The sequence below is a fragment of the Photinus pyralis genome, unplaced genomic scaffold, assembly GCF_008802855.1.
Source record: "Photinus pyralis isolate 1611_PpyrPB1 unplaced genomic scaffold, Ppyr1.3 Ppyr1.4_LG2, whole genome shotgun sequence".
NCBI classification, from domain to species: Eukaryota; Metazoa; Arthropoda; class Insecta; order Coleoptera; family Lampyridae; genus Photinus; species Photinus pyralis.
This window is the reverse complement of record NW_022170403.1, coordinates 52,121,387-52,143,747: the sequence shown is the minus strand read 5'-3', so window position 1 is coordinate 52,143,747 and position 22,361 is coordinate 52,121,387. Positions and strand designations below refer to the sequence as shown.

Sequence of the window (22,361 nt, the reverse complement as noted above, 5' to 3'; positions counted from 1 at the left end):
TTCTACAGGCCACATTCTATAAGAAAAATTTTTTCTGGGTCGATATGAGAGAATTTTTTTTTCGGGGCTCAAAAAAAGTTATAGACTAGAAACCAATTTCGAAAGAAAGTTCAAAGGGCTGTATATACTTCTCTTATATATATGGATATAACCATAGTGTAAGAATAACCAAGAAAGGTCACCTGAATTTACTTATGACCGCACTTGCGCTTAAGGCAAGTTCCCCGGAAATAATGTTAGTTTAGAAACAAATTGTGGCTTATCAACTTAACAACAGTACCTATACTTAGGTGGGTACAACCGATCTACTGTTTTGATAATGAAGGAGGATTAACAAATTGTTAGTTTAGTATAGTGTTAATAAAAGGCGATTTCATTTCATTTTCTTTCAGTTTTAATCTAAAACAAACAATACATATAGTTTATATGTTTCATGGTCATTGAAACATCGCACAATTGTAACATTCTAGGTAGAAATTTTTACAAAAATGTAGTATTCCATTTGACTTAATTAGCAAATACATTAAATTGCAACAACTTGCAGTTGTTAAACAATATGCTACCATTTTATTTAATTACTTTCAAAATTTACAGCAGTTTTTTTGTAGTGTACTCAATTTCTTACTACTTTTTCTTGTACTCTGCCCAGCTCTGGTTAATAAACAAATTTGAACGTTTTGTTTAATTTCCAAAATCAATTTAAACATATGCTATAAAAAACGAAATACTGAGGAAATAATTACTTTTTAAGTAACAAAACAAGGAGACTAGAAAAAAATACTTATTTGGATATTTGGTAACATACATGTTGCATTTAATGGCAGTAATAATGGTATTTGGTAATGTAACCGTATGACTGTTATGATGCTGGCAGTGATCAAAATTCTACAGTCTTTCAAGTAAAAGTTTATAGTGTGACCCTTATAGTATGGACAGAAGGCAACACACTCAGACTTAAATGTTTCAGAAAAAAATACAAAAATATCTAGTACTTAGAATAAATGTTCTTCGAACAACTAATTAATGGTAACTCGAATAACTTATCAAAATTATGTTAATACAGGTAAACTGAGCTTAGATACTAAGTAATCCGTTTATCGCACATTTAAAATTATACCTATTTGGACATCCAAACTACAAAATAAAATATATTTTGCGACCAAACACTAATCCTATTTCTTGAACACCATGTTAACATCAAGTGTACACACAGAACGTTAATAAAAAGATAAAGCGTTATATTAGACATCCCCATAGATATATGGATTTAATGCGTATACATTACATGTATAAATGAATCTGCATATTTCAATTATCTTTCTAAAAGACAATGTTACAAAATTATATCTTACCTTTCATAAGAATTGACATAATGCAGAATAGCGAGTTTAACTCAAACACAGTCCATATTTACATGTAACAATTAACTTCCATCTACATTTTAAAAAATAAGCAACAATTATCACACACCACTATTGAAATATAACGCAATTACATATTCATAAATGTACATTTTGTAGTCATTTTCAATGCAAAATTTGTACTAAGGCACATAAAAATCTAAACGCTACCCTATTCTATAGGTATATGCAACTATCTACAGAATAAAAAATTAATCGATATGTGCACACCTTGTATTTTGCAAAAATTGGCAGTGTGGCTAAAGGAAATTATAAAATGTGATATGTTTAAAATTAAGATTCTTATGCAACATACTTATGGTCCCATAAATCAGTATAAATCCGCGTAACTCAAAAATGCAAATTTGGGTCGCTTAAAAATATTTCCTAGTTTAAGGATTTATACTTAGCATGTGTGTATTTAGACAAGCGATTGAATGCTCTTAGTATATAAAAAATGCCACAAGTGAGATACGCAATAATCCAATTTAGGTAAGATAGAAGGTACACACATAATAATATAATAAAAATCAACATAATAAAAAAATTATATTAACTTGGAATATTCTCTTATAAAACATATAAATGTCAATTCAACAACTATACAATACTTTTCCGTGTGTCGGAGCTAATTTTAAGAATTTGAAGTTTTTCATCACAGTAGAATTTAGGTGTACTTATAAAAATCAGATCATCTATAGTTTACCTGCATTAATGTTTTCTAAATTTTGATAAGTTACAACAAAAGGTAACTTAAGAAACGTTATACTTACAGTGTTATTTCTGTATTTGCATATAAACACACAAACACATACATACTTAACCGACTTTTAGCACTATCCCCAACAATTTTTGTAGTTGCAAAATAATACAGAGGGCATTTCTGTACAAATGCTTATAATTGCAAAGCATGCAGTACATATAACACTTACATACGGTACCTATTATATAATATGTTATTGTTTCATTATCAGTTCCAGAGATCTTAACATTAAGATTGTTCAAATTACGCTTTATTAAAGTAAGTACGTATTTATTGAACAAATTAAACATTTCTAATCGGTATAGGTTGAATACAAAGCATTTAAATACATCGCTGCATTATTATTATTCAGAATTTATTGTTAATGCATGAATTGGAAGTGGATGAAATGAATAAAGTAACACCCATCATACTTGGTTAAAAATTCTAGATCGTTAAGAAACTTGAATCACATTTATTACATTTTTCTACACCTATACATTACCAGAAATAAGTAGGTATTTTTTTAAAAATTTCCGAAAACATTCAACATGTATTACATAAAAAATTAAAGCACACAAAGTGCTTTACCATCAAAATTTGTGCGGTAATAGAGATCACTTATTGCAGTTGATTTTTTAACTGCTCGTGTAAAAGTGGAATGAGGCACTTTAATAGTGAGTTTTCAATACTGGAACATTCTAAAACACACAACTTTTATTAAAGTAAATGTCTATCTGGCCAACCCAACACTGAACTCGATCTATAGGTAGGTACATATATAACAACAAAATTGACACATTGTAATAGAATAAAACATTGGCAATACCTACTTATTCCATTATTTTAATTGTAGTAAATGTTGAACACTAGCAGTGGATAAACCAATAACAACTATCAAAAAATACAATATAACGATTAGCCACAGCTAAGATTGTACAATGGTGCACTTTAACAAAAATTGATAAAAATTCAACATTAAATATAGTTTTCTAAATTTTTTAAGTTTAAACCTTACGCAGGTACTGGCAATTTCATTTGGTTCAGATTTTAGTTGGTATAAGTAGTGTAGGTACCTAAGTTTGTAAGTATCACGAAATTCGAGACGAGTGATAATGATTACATATATTGTCGAAATTTAGCCTTATCATTATTAATGCATGCCGATGTTATATTTTATCATTCTCTACTTTTGAAACGAAACTGCGATCAATTTTAAATACAAATAAATGAGTGCTAGAAGTCAAGGTTTATATACACATACACAAATATACTGCGAGGTCACTCTTCATCTAAAATTGTTCACATGCACATTAAATGGAAATAAAATTGCAACAATCAATAGCAAAAAGACATACCCCGCTTATGCGGTTTTGAATGTGTTGTAATCTTCTATTAAAGATGAAAGTGACCGCACGATATACAAATTTTAGTTTCGACAGAAATAAGCGGCCAAACCAATTTTTATACAGCTATCACTTGATTGTTTTATACTGTTTATGGCCCGTTTACAATCAGTGGTTGCCTATATTTGGCGAATAATTACAGGCAATAGTATCTTGGAAATTATGCCTATAATAGAGTTATGAGTGTAAAGTCGCCTTAAAATAAGTCAGGAAAAAGGAGGCAAAATAATTTGTCTGGCCACTTACTTATTACCAAATAATTGTACAAATTTTAATAATAGAAGTTCAAGTAAGACTATTTACAATAATTACACGTTTTTGACTACATTTTTCATACTATCTTTGAACTGTTGAATTAAGTAGAAAAGGAACATAGAACATTTTGCTTTCCAAAAGGAGGGCTGCAGCAGACTGAACCTAAAATATATTATTTTGAGAATTAGTTACAAACCAACATATTAGTATGCCTACTGCAAATTTATTACAAGGTAAGTATAATAACACGATTGAAAATACAAAGTGTAAAAACAAACATACCTATCAATTTAGTATATCAAAATCAATAAAGAAATTACAAATCATTCCACCAGGAAGCTTCGTACAAGAAAAGCTGAAAACGGAGCAGAGGCATTGTTAGTGCAAAAATTGATTTTTTATTCTGAGTAATTTGAATAATCTACAATGGCAACCCTTAGCAATCCTAAGATTTCGTTGAAAAAGATCCATAATCCTACATTGTGTGTACTATCACTATAATTTCATTCATCACTCGCATAGGGAATTATAAACAATATTGTAAAAGATAACTGCAAAGCCCATTCAAAAATAATCTTTCACCAATCCAAAATAATGTTCTGGTTACAGCCCTGAATCGTACAAAATTTAGTTTACCAACAAACACAAGTAACATTATAAAAAGAAGATCGTTTGCAGAATGTGCTGAATCTTCTTCATTTTGCTAACGTAGAGATAAAATGATCGATCAGAAATAAACAATAATTTCCCTCTTCCATATCTGATCGTAAAAGGGAGTTACTCGAAATGGAATGAATTAATTCATTGAATAAAAACACTATAAGAAGCCTAACGCTTATGGAAGAAAGCGCGACAAATCCCCTTGCACCCGCATTGGTTGTGATCGACGAACTCTCTTTGCGGTAAATAGGAGGAAAGCAAATTCTCATTCTTCTCAGTTCAAGAATCGACACTATTGACAGTGTTTCCATTATATTCTCAGTTCAATCTCTGTCGCGCTTTATTTCCACGGGGTTAGGCTTCTTATAGTGTTTTTATTCAATGATTAATTGTAGTCTAGTTGACTAATGAAAACACCAAACCTTCCTTAATTTAGTACCTACTATGTAATTCAACAGTCAAGACATCTTGCAAAAACTAATCTATTATATCATTGTGAATACGTTTTACGCAACTAATTTTTCCTCATGGTTTTTGTAATTAGTTAAATGTAAATGTAACTTCAACGTTCAACGATATAACTTACTTTTGTAAATCCTCCAGAAGTACCTACAGAATCAAAACTAGTCGCTCAAATTTTAAACAATAAACAAAACATGGGGAAGGTTTAATGTTTTCATTAGTGAACTGGTACTGATAGTACCTGAGTATGATGGTTTTGATAAAAACGCAAAATTAAAATATTTTGGTAGAAGCAAAGATTAGGAAAAGGTGGAACGCATGGAATATTACCTCTGGTAACCTAATAAGTAATTCTTGAAATCTTGATGGTTGCTCCGGATATATATGTTGAGTATAAACACGTAAACAGGTCATATATCGTTCCTGGATATTTTCTAAATCAGCACCGCTTGCATTCACTCCTGACTTTCCTAAAAAAAATAAAAAATGAAATCAAAGCTTTATTGTTTAGTATAAGACCATGATAAGTTGGAATTGCTAACCTTGATTTAACATTGTTATAACTTTAAGGCACACATATTCTTCCATGCTCAGCTTAATACGTCTAAACATTAAAGTAACATGGGTAATTTTTTCAACCATTAAACCAACATCTTGCTGAAGTTGATCCATTGTTATCGACCTGCCCATCATGGAGGTTAAACAGCTTTGAAGAGTGCAGAGGTTGTTGCTGACCTATAGAAAGTATAACAAAAATTACTCAAAAAAAAAGAATGAAGTATGTGTCTATTACAAACATGATTATTAAGTAATAATTGCTTAGTTACAATTACCCATTGCACTAATTTAATGTAAGCAGTTGTACACGTGCAAAGAAATTGATGACATATTATTAAAATATTCTGCACAGATGGTTAATTGCTTTATGGATCCATTTCTATGTATGAAATAACATTTTTCAATTTTGCTCATCAATCAAAAGATAAGTATCTAGCGAGTATTGGTAAAATAGCAGTCTTGCATTTGTTAATTACAAGAATTTTTTCGTCCACGCCATAAAGCTACCGTAATATTACGTTGGCTTCGGTTATGCCCCTGGATAGATACCTACTCCCTTCCATACATTTCCGAAAAATTCAGTTGCTTTCAAAATATTCAACCCTCCTCTCCCTAATTAAATTGTTGAAGTTAAGAAATCCTCCTAACGCATACAGGGCCTCAAGGAAACTCGCCCTTGAACAAGCTGATGTACTGCTATATTTAACTTGAGAATAAATGTACTTGAACGGGAAACCTAGACGGGAATTTACCGTAGAGCGCAAAATTCCTGAAGGAATTAATTTGAGTAAAACAGCCGACTTTTCTTAGGTGCGAATATTTATAAGTATTTTTCACAAACGAATATCATAAAGCTGAATTTTTTCTACGTATGAAGGTGAGTGAGCCACCACCACGCATTTTTCCATCATATTGAGGAATATTATTTAAAAGATATAATTTTCGTTCGTATGACAAATTGAGTAAAAAGGTCTTCTTTCACAGCTGTAGAATCGAACTAATTGTTTCCCCTTCAACTCACAAAGCAATATTTTAATTTTGAACCGTTGCACACTACTGCCTAATCCGCGTCATTCGATGTTTAGGCTTGAGAACCAGTCTTAACAACATTTTTTTAACACATTTAATGCCTTCTATTTCTGTAATGTCAGTTAAATACTTACTTGATACGTGCGGATAGATCAGATTGACTGATTGACACACAATCACAAAATAATAAGCAATATAAGACGTCATGTGTAATCGTCACCTTATTTGCTAGATCATGGAGGTAAGTTTGTCAGTTTTCCTTTCGAAATTGGTTAATTTGTGCGTAACTAATATAACGAACAAAATTTGAAATCTAGCAACTTAAACTGGAACCCCCAAAAATTTGGAAAACGTATTTAGACTCGAAGATTTTTTGCTACCTTATTGGTACCAACTTATTCTCTATTGTTTAATGAACTTAATAAACTTTCGAATTAATTGCTGTGATAAATTGTGTATTTATACTTGGAGGTCCAGCTTTTTACATCGGTAACGTGCAATAAATAAATTAATTGGTTTTAGTGATAAAATATTCATTACCTGCTAAATTGTTAATGTGGAATTAATTGCCGCATTTATAACTTGTTAGTTAAATGAAAACTTGGGGTACCAGTTACTTGCAAATAGAGCAATTAGTTTCAACGTTTAAGCAATTTAGTCAGGAATTAATTCAAAGAGTGGCTTAGCTAAATATTGTATAATGTACTATATAATCAAATAAAAAAAAGGTTGTGGTACATCAATATAATCAGGTAAAAAATGCAAAAAATTTACTGTAAGATATACAGGGTGGCGCATTAAAAAAATTCCAACTTTGGATCAAATCTCATAAACGGTTTTTGACAACGCCACTGGATTCTACGTAAAAATATCTAAAATATTCAGTTTTTACCTTTTTCTATCTGACATGGGAGTAAGATTTCATAACGTTCCAAAAAGTCAAACTTCTCGCTTGCACCCTGTATCTCAGAAAACAAACGTAGCTAGATTGATTCTGTTTGTAGCATTAAAAGTTTCATAAAAAAAAGTGGCAGCTGGCAGGGTCGCGAAAACCACAAGTCTCTATCTTTAAAGACAGCCGACATAAACTGCAGTCTCATCCAAAATAGGACCCACGGTACAAAAGTAGTAAGATGTGCAAAAAAAAGAGAATTCCGCACTTTATGGAAAAGTTCTAGAATTGTTATAGCAGATATTGTATACCTACCATATTTAAATTCATAAATGGAGGCAAGTTCAATTTGTTTGGCCTCTGAGGTTAGCAAGAGCCCGTTCTCGTAGAACTGTACGCTCTATCGTATCTATACATTGAATAAGCACTTCTTATTCAATGCTCTATATAATAAACGTATTATGAAACAGTTCTGGAACCACTTCCACAAAGACCCCGATACACCACGGATATTTACGTACGTTTTTGTATTTAACAGGGTCCATGAATTCGCCTTTATTATCTGCGTGAAACCAGAAAAAAGCACCAAGCAAATCACCAAACTCAATAATTATTGAATAATGACACGTATCGTAAGCGTAACAGGTCGGAGGGAATGATTGAATGCTTGAGGCAATGTTTTAAAGTCAAGTCGCGGGTAGATTTGATTGGACACGGAGGAATATACATTTCTTTGTTACTGTCTACATAATGCCAGTTACTGATGCTTATCAATGATTAGTTAATACTTATTATAATTCTGTTACTGGCCAAAATGAATGCTTGTAATGCCAACAAAGTGTACCTACACTAAATGCCAGTAATGGATGACCCTGTCTGTGTCGTTCAAACTGCTCTTTCAATTTGTAAGAAATTTATATCCTGTATTTTGTGACGATTTGCTAATTTCCAAAGCGAGGGGCAGTGAAAAAAGCGAATTATAGAGCCCGCAAACTGGTACCTACAACTGTAACATTGCGTCTTATGGAGCCGTTCACACACGCATACTTCTCGCATCCACCATCGGCGACAAAATTTCGGTCTCTCGCTAGTCCCAGTCGCAAAGCGATTTTACGATTTTGGGGGACTGATGGGCTGATGGGTTCATATGGAACAGTTTACACGAGGATACTTTTTCATTAGCACGCCGCGCCGCGCTACTGCACTAAAAATACTTCGCCGAAAAAGTACCCCACTGCGAAAGAGCAGTTTAGACCAAAGTCTGCGAAGTGTATTTGACATGAATTCTGACGACGTAATGTATCTCGGATACACTAGCATACAATATCACCGTGTAAAAGCGGTCCTACGTGTTCAATAACGGACGGAAAATTCGCTATCGGTCATTCGCGTGAATGCCTAACAGTGTAGCACAGCCCAAGTTGTCTTTTTATTGAAATTGTATATACTGAAATTGATAGACATGTTTTATTCAGAACAAAACGAACAAGATTTTCAAAAATGTTGATAAACTCGCGGATCAACCATCTAGTGCATTTTTCATTACTCCAGTGTGGAATTAGGTGTGCAAAGAAGTGTATACCTCAACACATGAAAAGTGCTCCTTCCAAACAATTAGTGTCATAGAGGAAAAAGAGCAAAGTTAAATGACAAAAGTTACAAACCTCTTCAGTGAAATCTGGCTCAGGAATGCTGGTTAGCTGCTCGACTGATGCTTTACTTTTCGCGTGTATTGCTTGGAACGCCGATGTAGTTAGAACTAATAGTTCATGCCACTTATGCGTTAATAGTCTCGTATGTACTTCCACAGGAAGTTCTAAATAAAAAGGCAACCTTTTGGTCCACTGCACTAGTTTATAAACAATTGAATCACCTATTTGACACAATTTTTCACTTAAGTCCGATTTATGATCTAATAGATCATCTACGTTTTGTAAAGTAGCTATATCTTGAAATTCATCACAGTCTATTAAGGTTTGAATCATCGATAATGTATACTCTATGGAGAAGTTTCTATCTCGAGAACTACTAACTGTACTATCTAATCTTTGTCTTAAATGTACCACTTCACTAGGATTGGTTAATGCTGTCTTCAGTATAGTGCCATTGACTAGGTGCGGTGGGATTGGGGGTTGTTCTAGTTTGAGTTGCGGCGATAATAAAGCTTTCTCGTTCGTCTTCTGCTGCATTTGCTTGTTGGTGGTCTTTTTGTGCTTCTTATATTTAACTTTATACAAGTTATAGACAGCTCCGCTGTTGCGCCCACCCGGCATTCGATCTTCTCTTACAGCTGAAAGGGGTAAAAGATTTATTACTTTCGATTTCGCCACTACCATTGAACAAGTATGCGATAATAAGCAAAAATAACTGTAAATGCAATTAAGATCCACGTATTTAAGAAATGAAAACATAAAATCAGTAGTAAAAACATTTCAAGAGAATACAAACAAAAAAAGATATCCAAGTAGCGTCTAATATAGCAAGTTACTTACTGCATGTTGCGATATTTGTTGAATAATAAAAATTTTACATAATACCCCTTGTGTTCTTTTCATATCTGCAATGGACCTACCTACCTGCTTCCCATACAAAGCCATTTGAATACGTCCATCAATGTTAAAACGCTCTTTGAACCTTCCTAAGTTTTACTCTCCTATATTTTAAAATGTGTTACTCTACAAATACAGCTTATAACATTATATCTGTAGACATTACTAAAATCTTTTTAGTAAACCATCTGAGAATCGCAAAACAAAAAATAGACACAATAAAAGTGAAAAGAACATAATCGCAATATCAGCACTTATCGAACATGCATTAACCAACTTCACTTCTCAATGTAGTTAAATAGTAGAATTATCATTCGAATGCACCAATAAAAAAAATATTATGAAGAAAGGTGAGTTTAAAAAAAAAACAACAAAAGATACTGTTAGATTATTGAATGCCTTAAAGATTTTAATAATGGCTATATCCACAAAAACACCTTTTAAAAACTCCATAATTATATCTTAAAAGTTATATAATAAATACGGCTTACTTCATTACTCACCTTGTAAAACCATCCCTTGTTCAATACACTTTTTAAATCGACAGTACTGGCATCTGTTTCGTTGGGCTTTCGTGATCTCGCAATTCCCATCTGCGACGCAAGTATAAACGCGCCTATTTTGAACGGTTCTCTTAAAAAAACCCTTACATCCTTCACATGTGATGATTCCATAATGCAATCCGGTCGCTTTGTCCTCACAAATCATGCAGATCATTGGCTGTTCGTCATCTTCCAGCGCGTCGAGCCCCGGTTCGACCGTGTATCCGGTTACCTTAACGTCGGTTCGGGGATTTAAATAGATGGGTGGTGTGGAGGTAATGTTTGGCGAGGTTAAGTTCAGCGCCTGTAGCTGTTGATTTGTGGGGAGCTGAGAAAGATCTCCGGCCCAGAGTTTTTCCATATTTAACGGTATGGTAGTAAACTGTCCGGAGAGAGTAGTGGCTGGAGGCCTTAAAACGGTCGTTGTTTTACTTGTTGATACACGGGGGCGCTCTTGTCCTAAATTAAGTAACATTTGCGCGGCAGTTTCTTCGGGATTATTGTTCACTATATTTACAGTACTACCATTATTACTGGTATTCCAGTTAAACGTCGATGCTTGCGCTTGCTCTAACGATTGGGAAACATTGACGGACGGCTGAGACCAGACCATAGTACGTACACCACCAGCTTCCCCCATTATCACAGTTGGTGCTTGGCGAAGTACCACGTTTGAATTTAAACGTTTCCCCGCGCAAGATTTACTTTCGGGAGAATGTCCAAGTATTGCAGTGCTATTGAAATTTCCCCCTATTATTTCCGGTTTAACGCCGTTTATCCTCGAATTCTGTAGCCACAACTGATTCTGTATATTTGTCCCTTGTTGCGTTGATATGATTGCGACGCTGTTATGAGATGGAGATGGTGGTTCGAGAGCTGGACTAGGGTGTAAACTATGAGAGGAACATGTGCTCGAGGTGGACATTAATGAGTCGATTTCTCCTATACTCGGACTACTACTTGTGGGTCTACCCGGCGAACTATGCGGTCTTGGTGGTTGTGAAGGATTATTTAATCGAGCAGATCTTATCGGCGGACTTTGCGATCTACCAGTAGGTGCTGCTCTAATAACGCCTACTCCTCCTCCGTCAAAGACGCTGCAAATTTCAATGTGAGTTGATGCAATACTAGAAGATGATTCCAGGTGATGGATTTGTTTCGGTGTAGAATCTGGACTTGGTGGGTTGATTCCAACATCCGACATCTTGGGGGAAGGAAGACTAGTATGATCAGGTGATGACGTGCTAGTGTCGGCGACCGACTCGCCTAGAAGCGGACAGAGACATTGCCTAAAAGCAGATTGTACTGATATCTATCTAATTAAAATTAACATAAGATTTAATACACCCTTTTAATGATTTTGGCCATTATGCGGAAATGATAAGTTTATGGTTTACAACATAAATATAATGAGATAAATAATTTTCCTAGTGAGGTGATAAATCATAACAATGCAAGTGGAAGGAATTTTGAAAACGCAATGCGATAGGTACCTACGTCCTCGATTTGAATAAATAACGGGAATAAAGTAGCGATGAGCTCTGTTAAGGTCGTTCAACAATAATGAAACTAAAGAGTTTGCCATGAGTCAGATGTTCCATGGCCATTTGGAAATAAATTATTACTTACTTTTTCTTATAATTTGAATACCATTCTAGAACCACAGAACAAACCAAAGAAACAATTAATGACCCAAATCCTACTTGGACGTTTTTGGAAAATGATTGTACCTCGAAAGGAACAACTTAATCATCCCCACACATACAAGCACTTTAACAACTGATAAACTATTTTATACGTTTGGTAAACGATGCTTAATATCACATTAGGTAGGTACAATAAATGCATTCAATTTTAGCCGGGGTTAATCGTTAATAAATAAATATTTAAAATCGTTAACCTTGAGATTGCCTAAAAAGAATTATTTCTGAGTTCGTTTAAATAATCCAGGCATTGAGAAAGCGAAATTATTCAATTCAGAGGTGCCATAGGTGCATTAGTAAATGAGAGAATCTGAAAAAAATATTCTTTAATTACATTCTAACCAATAACTATTGCCGTATTTTAAGTAGAATAGCTAAGGACATTCCAGCGATTATACCAATTAATGGAGAAAGGGCAAGGACAAGGACACGTATTGGTAAATGCATACAAAAAACCTGCTTGTTTGTCCGTAAAAGAATAAGCATTAATAGGCAAGTAGATTTTCCATAACTTTTAAAAGAAATTTGATCACTGAGTAAACCTGTTATTTATGGAAGGTAAAATGAAGTTGTACCAAAAGAAGTATTTGTTACCAGCATCACCAATTAGTATAAAACATTTTATAATTGCATATGGTGTATAGGTAAATATTGTTACCTAAAAGCTGAAAACTTACCGTCACTGCTGCACCTTGAGTCAATTTTCCGCCTTTTGAGTTTTAGATCTTGGAATAGGCTCATTTTGTCGAGCTCATAGGGAGTCCGTATAAGGGTCATAATTCCTGTAACAATAAAATTAAGGGTAAAAACTTGCTCTTATTTTAGTCCATATCTTATCGCTTAAGTGGGCGATAGTTTACTATTCGGTACATCGTAGTATTCTCAAATGATTGTTAGTAAAATTACGTCATGCATCTAAACCTGACGGCGTACATGTAGAAAAATGAAAGTCAAGGGGTATGAATCATAATAATGCGTTTCCCAAAAAAAAATTATTTGCGTATCTTAAGTGCGATACTAAAATCTAGAGTGATTACTCTTAACCTACTTATTAACTATTGATCTAAATTATAACACAATCATTTTACACAATCGTTTAATTTAATAGGTTGTTGATAATGTCTAGTTAACGTACGTAAAATGTCCGAGATACTAACTCGGACATAATAATGTTAGTTTTAGTAACGGAACTTGATTGTAGTTTACAAAATTGAATGAATCACTGAGCATACCTACAATTAATTTCTGAGTTTTCCCCGAATATTTCGATACAGACTTTTTCTTAGACTAATACAGTCACATGACCAATGGCAATTACGATATTCAGTTCTACGTGTACCTATATTATATGCAAGCATCCGAAATCTTGAGTAAATTCGACAGGCAACACGCACAGAAGAAATATGAAGAAAGCGGTTCCTTTGGTGAAACTGTTGGGAATATCTTATTTTGTTTTACCAGAAACTTGAGCTACCTATTGACAAACTTACGTGTCATTCAGATGTCGTATCTTAACTGCGACTTTTTAGATAAGTTCAGTATTGAGTCTAGGTCGAACTGTCAGGTGTGTCTGACTATAATTGAATTAGAGCAGTCCGCCTCTTCCTACTGGGAAACTAAAGTTTTAAACCACAACAGTAATAAGGTTTTGCTTTGGTTTGTAGTTTTGGGCAGCATGAAAAATTCTAAATCATATTACACTTTCCTCACATTTGATTCCACTCACACCTTGCAGGTAAAATTGTATACATTTTATTATTAAACCTCCTTCTGAACTTATGATTCCGATAATAACCTTTTAAGATGCGAACTATTTCTAGATGGAAAGGTTTTAAAATATCATTGAGACTTGAATTGTTGAATTACCTTAACCGGAATTGTTTATGTTATGTTGTTAGACTTTCAACTTCCACAAGATCTTATTTTTATTTCTTTACTATCACGAATATACAAGGAGTAACAAATACGTATGTGCAAAAAATTAGGTGACAGTGAAGACCAAACCTAAGCATTTCTCGCAAATAAGCCGAGAGTCCAGAATGTGTTGTTCCCAGTTTGAGAGAGCCACTACGTTCCCCAAAAAACTGACCATTCTTGTTTATTAGCTTCCTAGCGCGAGGTAGGTGGCTATTGCAATCATCGAATCTCGACGTTTTAGATCATTTTAAGCAACTTTTAAAGAATACAATTTTTTACCGTCTGTATGTATGTGCGTACGTTGGCCATTTTCCGAGGTAACGGCTCGACGGATTTTGTTCAAATTATATATCTAGCAGCTTAGTGCGCGGTTTATATTTAGGATGAGCGATCGCAGAAGTTCGGTCGTTGCATTCTTTTTGGTTTTAATGCAAAGAACTTAAGATAAAATATCAATACCTATGTTAAAATATCAGTGTATATACTGCAGTTTATATGATGATTAATTAATATCACAGATTTACAATCTGCACTAGGCCGCCGATAAAAAAGAAGGTCTTTTACAACTTAATGAGGGTGTTGTGCCCTCTTAAGGGATACGTTGTAAAATGTCATTCTTATTCTTACGTGCCGGTTGAATTGAATAAGGAACTTTGTGTTTACTGACTTTAGATAATAAATGAATTATTAGTAATAAGTGTTAGTAATAAGCACAAACAAAAGTAAAAAAAAGCGTGCGAAGACGTTAAACGGTGAAGAGCGCTTTTTGGTCTATGCTAGGAAGGTTTTCTGTCAAGAATTTGGCATTTTTTTTTCTCAGCGTTTATAACGCACGACACAATGGAATCAATGATTTTATCTAGGTTTTTGCATGCACCCTTTCTGATTATCTACAAATAAAAATGTTTCCATAATTCCCTCCGTCTCTCGTTTCTTTTTCTTTTTTTCACTTAAACTTCAAATTCGTGAAAATATACCTACAATAGTTTAGTTATTTGCAGAACTGTTTTGAAAGTGATACTTTTTTCATGAATTTGCTTCGCCCTCGTTAATGAAGTAAGTGAAAAAACGACACTTTCAAAACGTGTTGTTCACAACTTTTTTGCATAGATCCTTATAATAACCCATAATTGATTATCATTGACATTCGCGATTTACTGTCACATAAATTGATGCTATTTTTCATAGATAGGACTAAACGCCATGGAAATGCTAATGTGAAAAAAGTGATACTTTCCATACGATTTTTAGACAAAAAAAATAAGTTGATCACTATGCAAAAAAACCGGTATAAGTAATGACATTTTATTTAAACAGTACGTAGGTCTAAACATTACAATACTTTAAAAAAAATTGTTTCTTGGTGTAAGTATTTATAGTCAAAACGTAAAAATAGGGAATATGGACATACTGGCAGGAGAAAAATATTAATGCAAATGCAAGACGTACGTTTTGGACTGGAAATTGCACGGGAGGCTTAAATTGCGAATTTCCAGCCTTTTCTTAAAGTTGTAATATCTGTTGGGCTGTAAGAGACAGGAGTGCTTATTATTACGATATGCATCGATAACCAAATATATCTGGCGCAGACAATAAATAATGTTTTCTTGCTTCGAAATCAACAGATTACAGTCTGACGCAATAAATGTACGTGGGTAACGTCATAACGTGAAAACTTCTCTGCGTGAAAGGGCGGTCCAATCCACTCTCTAGCTATACAAAATACGCCAGATTCCACCATGTTGGATTGTAAAATTCTTCAATTTGAGTAGGTATATTATCCCTTAACGAAATCGTCTGAAGTTGACAAAAGTTTATTGGACTAAACAATCATGAAGGACGCCCAAAAGCAAGTGATGCAACAGACCTCTGCTTCCGCAAGTGCGGAAGCTCTGCATATGTTTTCACTTCCGCTTCCGACCCCGATTCCACTATTTTATAACAAAAGGACACCGAAATTTTTGAAATATGGCAAGGCTGCGCGCGTAACCCGAGCCGCAAGCGAAGTTTGTCAGCCGAGCCAGCAGTCAGAAGTATTACGACTTGTTTATTTTTGTTTACTTCCTTCATATCAATCGTGCTATTTATTTCCTGCATAGTTTAATCAACTAAATTTTTATGACTAATTATTCCAGTCGTTATCAAATTTAGAATAGTATTTCCGTTTCTGCTTCCGCTTCCGCGAAAAAAAATAGTTTGTCTTCTGTTCCGCTTCTGCATTTTCTGAGCATCCGTATGTAACGCATAAAGTATGCAAATCCTATTGAAGGACACTATCTAGAGTCTAGTCTAGACAAAATCAAACATATTAGTTAATTTAGCTTATCTTAGCCCTCGAAGAACGACGATAAAATGCTAAACCTGCCCTACCCATAGTAGCCCACTCTGCCTTGAGTGTATGCATTAACTGTTACATTGGGCGGTTTCTAATAAATAGTTATTTTTAGTACATGTAAGCAAAGGCACTATTTACTCTTCAGCTCTATTGAACACAACGTACAAACGCCGCTGCCCAAAAGTGCTAATAGTTATTTATAATACAAGATGTTAAAATATGTTTTTAACATTGAGTGAATTAACTTTCACGACATGGTAAGATTCCCTTGTACATATTTAAACGTCAAAAATAGCAAACTTCCATGAAAACAATATAGAATTCTGTTCTGCACTTCATTTTATTTCGTGCTCCGCGTCCCATGTTTATTAAAAATAACAAATGTCATTGGAATGTACAATGCTTTGTTGTACCTTATCTACCCTTATCGTTAAAGAGACACTTTAGCCTACTCATTCAAACCTATTAAAATACCAATTTAACATCTGCTGTAATAATCCAGGCGTCAGAGGATTTTAAGACAACAATTCCTATTGAACCTTTTTTCTTTCTATGCCTGCTTATAGGTCTAAAGAAACAGATAACGTATTGTTTAAACAAATAAAAAGTACGATTTTCACGTTTGTTTTAAATATCTTTCAAAATATCGATTTTAGGATAAAAACTATGAATACAAAAATAATTCGATATAAAAATGGTACTATGCTCAAAATTATAATGTAATCATTGTAATTTTAATGTTTCTCCATTAATAATATACAAAGAACCAATGCTATCGTGTAAAAATTGCTGAAAGTGATATTTAAGCCCGGCATATTTGTATATAACAACATCAATCTGTTTGACCGTCTGAACACCCATCACAGGTATCCTACAAGGCAAGGTAATTTGTTATCGATACCCAAACATAGATCTAGCAAATTCAAACATAGCCCACTTTACAATGGTATCAGAATCTTCAATGAATTGCCTCCCAACATCCACATGGCCAAGACGCCATCTTTATTTAAAAAAAGATTAAAACAATATCTAACGGGGAGAGCTTATTATAGCCTCAACGAAATGTACATGAGATCGGCATAGTCCATGCAACTATTATAGGTACCTTATTTGTTTGTGTTTATCTTATGTTGTCTATCTTGTTTGTAAACCTTTGACGTTGTCTATATCATTGTTTGTGATCTACTGACAGAAATACATTATTATTATTATTATTATTGTTGACATGAACATATGGTATGGATGGGAAGTAATTTGAAGTACAAAATCAGTTGGAATAATTTAACAATGGTGTATTTGAAATAATGTTTTTTAACTTTTACACGAATTCAGCAGTTATTGTCGGGTCTTTCTTCTTTTGCATACGGGTTGGTCTGGGATTTGTAGCTCCATTGGAACTGCTGGCGCTCCGGTTTTTTTCACTTTCTCCAGCGTCTTGGACGACCAATTAATCGATTAGTATTATTCGATTAATCAAATGACCGATTAATCGATTATTCAATTTTTATTGCCATCCCTATAACGAGTCTAAACTCGTTCTCCTTCGGGTCGTAGAGCCGCGCGAGAGAACTAAAGCGTGGTGCGTCAATACTAAACTACGGTACGCATCTTTGGACGGCTGTATCTTCAGAAATATTAGTTTTATAGAATATAATGTAAGGACCTTTTTCATGTAAAATTTTAGTAGATAATATTTTTGTATTCTACAATTTTTGACCTAAAATCAATATTTTTGAAGATATTTCATAAAAACACTAAAATCGTACTTTTTATTTGTTTAATTAATATCGGCAATAATATGTTACCCATCGAATTTAGGTGTGCATTTTTAATATTTATTTCTCTAGACATATACGAAATAAAAACAAAAAAAAAACCTTAATAGGAATTCTTGTGTCTATTCAAAGATTTTCAGTCTCTGACGTCTGGATTATAAAGTAATAGCACGTATATTATATTATAACGAGTTAAAGTGATACTGACTGCCGTTAGAAGTCGCTTTAGCTCCGCCTAATATACGCTATTTTTTCTTCAAACATCAGAACGACTAAATAATGGTTTTTAAATCGGGAGAAAAGTAACCCGATCATTATAGGTAGCAGTTAGCGCGTCGCATTCTTCACATTTTAGACGTCTATGCATTGGCATTGGCATAGCGTTAGACAAAGTACTTTTTCTTGAAACATCAATAAAACATGACATTTCTCAACTCATTTCATGACATAAAAGTTTGACATTTTAGACGTGTATGCGTTGGCATTGGCAGTGTATAAAAAGTACTCGTTGTTATGGGTAGCGTCGAACAAAATTTGTTGTGGAAATCGGTTACTATGCATACGCTTGCTATAGAAATTATTGTAAGAAAATCATTTAAACGTCATATTTGAACTACTAATGGCCATTTGCACCGACAAATTTCAGTTACGCTGAGCTTAGCTTAAGCGTAGCTTAAAATCCATGGCAACTATTGTCGCAATAATCGTTGTCATAGATTTTAAGCGAAGTTCAGCTTAAATTTGTCAATGCAAATGACCATAAAGTATGATTATGGAAAAATCAATTTTTGAGAGTGAGAGACAATTTCATGATCGATGCTACTTGATCCTCGAAAGATAAAAGGCAATTCATCCTCTAGCAAATTTGACTTGCAGTTATAGAATGTAGCTACATTCGGTTCATTGGAGTGGATTACGCCTTGTGATTGTTTTATGGGGCCAAGGCAAAGCAGATCATGGAATTGTTTTTGGCTTTGGCGTAAATTATCTACTTTAATATCCAAAATACTGAGGAAAGCAAATGATACATTCAAGGCAAAGTTGTGGCATTAGGTAGGGGCACAGGGAAGTTCTTATGATCGCCGTTGGCGGTTAATTTAGGGTAGTTTTTCGAATTTTAGTTGGGTGGTTTGCGTATTTTTATATAGCTGAATAGTTATTTTTGTAGCTTCACATATTTCCGAAATGTTGCAAACTTCAAACGAGTGGCTCCCCATGACCTTTAATCGCCTTTGCAGTGAATAAATTCTTGAGGAAATTTCAGACGAATCACTTTCGTAGCCTGACCCTTAGTACGAGAACGCCCGTTGACAACCAGATTTTAATACCAAAACATTCCAGAAAACTGTTTCCTCGTGTGCCATTTAGTCAAAAAATTATCCAGTCCAAGTTGTAAAACCCTGGCCCACTACGCCAATCTCCGTAGTAACGTCATGGTAATACTGTAATAGCATGTCCTTTAGGTGAATGGGTTAAGGAATTTTTCAGGATAGGTTTATGACAAAGGCCAAGGCACTGTGAAACTTATTCAGCAGGTGTATCAAAGGATGTAGTCAGGGGGGATTATGGAGATTCAATCTCCTTCAAAATTTTGAGCAATAGCTAAAAATAATTATGAAAATGTAGATGCTCTGAAAAAATTTATTTATTTTTCTCTCTTTCCGCCACCTAAACAATATCCTGGTTACGGTCTTATGTTTGTCCAATGTTCAATTGAACAGTGATTTTCTACTCTGTGAAAATTAGATTTAGTTCCGATTTACCGAGATTATTCACAATAGACATGCACTTTATTAACGCCTTGTTCCGTGCATTTCATAAAAAGTAAATGACAGAATTTAGTAGGTAAATCAGTCTATTAAGCAAATGTTTTTGAAATTTTCGCCTATACCTAAATCGGCAGCAGCATTTTGAAATAATAAACGCATGTAACAAGGTTAACATCAGGTGTGCCAATTCTAGGTTAAAATATGTCGAAATGTGACCACTGCACGTGGTTTGCGATCATTAACCAAATTGGTCAAAGAGCAGAATTTTGTCTTCGTGATAGGTAAGCGCACCTATGATTTTTGCAGCAAGATTCTTTAATTTTCCAATCGATCAAAATAGTGCCAGATTAATTTCTGATTATTATAGTGATCACAGACCTACATTACTAGCAAAGATCAACAACCTTTTCTGCCAAAACACTTTCTACTTTCAAGCAATGTTAATAATAGATGTCGGTATCTTCGAATGTCAGACCTTTTATGCAATACCCAGACTATGTTCATTGACCTATCTCACCATTAGAAAAAGGCGTACAAGGTTCCACTGGAGCATTATGCAAGAATATGGCACCTAGCCCGACAATTAATAGTAGCGAATCCAAATTGTGGTTTTTTGAGGCGGCGCAGAATCTCACTTTCTAATCGAACAAATTCGTTCTGTATCAAACGGTGGTTAAAGAACTAAAATTTACGGCCACTGTTACATAAAGACAAATTTAGAATAGAAAACTATGATATAACTTAAGGTAATTACATGGAAAGTGTTCATGCGCTCTTGGGAATAATTATAGATAACTACCACAACGTAATATTAAAAATAAGATGAAGAGCATATCTAGTTGTTAGTGAAACACTGCTTTCCAATCTTTTAAATGCGTAATCATCACCGCAAAACAATTAAATCATTTCCAATAACGAGGACGACGAAAGATCCTTTGTACGATACTGTAAACCGCAAACGTAAAACAAAGAGTTATCTAGGACGACTATTTTGATTGGATCTTCAACCTGCTAACGTCATACATGTTCCAATATGTACCGCTTAGTCATATTAAATATGCGCTCCGTCCCAAGATCAATGTTTCAAAAATCACTTAGGTATTTAAAATTCAAACAGAAACAATGCGCGAATCAGGTAAAACTGAATAAAAACATGCGTACTTAATCGTATTACATACTTTTTACTTGCGCTTAAATTTGTATTTAGAATCGGCGATTACTAAATATAGTACACGGCAAGGCATTTCCGTTAAGTTGAACAACGCGAGTGAAAGTAACTTTCTATTACATGTGATACACACTTTCTGCTAAACACATCATCGTGGCTCATTTGCATTTCCTATTTTTAGTTATACGTATTTAAATTTAAGATAATTCATGTAAATCGTTCATGTGATTATCATGATTTTATTTGTTGTAATAATAATTCCGTAAAAGAGCGCGACAAGTACAGGCGCCACCTATTATACAATCCAGCTAACTGTTGCAGTACAAATATTGCCACCAAAAGAATTTTCCAGTTGCGCTAAATAACAAATTTGAAGCTTTCTTACCTAAGGAAGACATGCTGTGAGATCCATTTGGCAGTAGATAATCAAATTGTTATAAAATTCACCTCTTTACAGTTTGTTTTAATTTTAATCGCACAAAACATTACGAAGTACAATTTATAATAATGTTTTAAATTTACATTGCACCCACATAAATGAGCGCATTAAACTATATAACGTCCACATTCAGAATTAACTCGTTTAAACTGTACACAAAGTGCGCTCAATTTGTTAGTCATATTCGGAGTTTCCCGAAAATCACTAATGTATAAGAATCACAATTTTCTTTTTATCGATAAGGAATAGGAAAAAATCGATAAACTAGGACTAAAAATTAGTGCGTCATGCGTAGTAAATTGAAAACCTTCTTCTTCCGCATTTTAATTTAAACGAAAAAAATTCGAATAATTTGTTGCCAAATTTGAGAAAAATGGGTAATGTAGTAAACAGTATGACCGACTACGCACACTAACGGTAAAAGTTGTACTACAGATACAGCTATACTGTACTGTTTTTCCCAGGTATAAAGTAGGGCACGGACTAGTCAAGCCGCCGTTTGCAATAGTTGCATACCAGCAATATGACGGTAGTGGGACAACGAGTGGGGCACCAGTTTGTTGGCAGCGGAGCCCGAACCTCAAGATCTTATAGGGAATACAATAGCATATCATATTATTGCAATCACCAAAACATAAAGTGAAAGTTTTTTAATACATTCCTTTCAAATTACACTTGATCGAGTACTATGATGAACTTGTACTAGACCATTGTTAAAGTTCAATTTTGTATGCGTAACTTTGAAAGTTCAACAAAATCT

At 34.0% G+C, this 22,361-nt stretch overlaps 1 protein-coding gene across 4 annotated transcripts; it reads right to left on the bottom strand.

Moving 5' to 3' along the window:
* Positions 1–441: 441 nt before the first annotated feature.
* LOC116164133 (hormone receptor 4) lies at positions 442–22,028 on the bottom strand. Of its 4 annotated transcripts, none has more exons than XM_031478263.1 (7): positions 21,548–22,028; positions 12,876–12,980; positions 10,457–11,761; positions 9,069–9,694; positions 5,468–5,660; positions 5,256–5,395; positions 442–3,965 (listed from the first exon to the last, which is right to left on the bottom strand). In XM_031478263.1, exons 1-7 carry the CDS (start codon positions 21,558–21,560, stop codon positions 3,885–3,887), a joined length of 2,463 nt encoding a protein of 820 aa, XP_031334123.1. In that variant the 5' UTR covers positions 21,561–22,028; the 3' UTR covers positions 442–3,884. The 4 variants fall into 4 exon arrangements, with proteins under 4 accessions (XP_031334123.1, XP_031334124.1, XP_031334126.1 ...); XM_031478264.1 differs by lacking the exon at positions 21,548–22,028 and adding an exon at positions 13,689–13,726; XM_031478266.1 differs by lacking the exon at positions 21,548–22,028 and adding an exon at positions 13,431–13,480.
* Positions 22,029–22,361: the final 333 nt, after the last annotated feature.

What these genes read in the sequence shown, in the direction of transcription:
- LOC116164133 (XM_031478263.1), bottom strand. An exon ending in AGCCAGATTTCACTGAAGAG is followed by an intron (nt 5,661 to 9,068) that starts GTTTGTAACTTT and finishes TACTTTCTATAG; the next exon opens with GTCAGCAACAACCTCTGCAC. An exon ending in TACTTATTAGGTTACCAGAG is followed by an intron (nt 3,966 to 5,255) that starts GTAATATTCCAT and finishes AATATATTTTAG; the next exon opens with GTTCAGTCTGCTGCAGCCCT.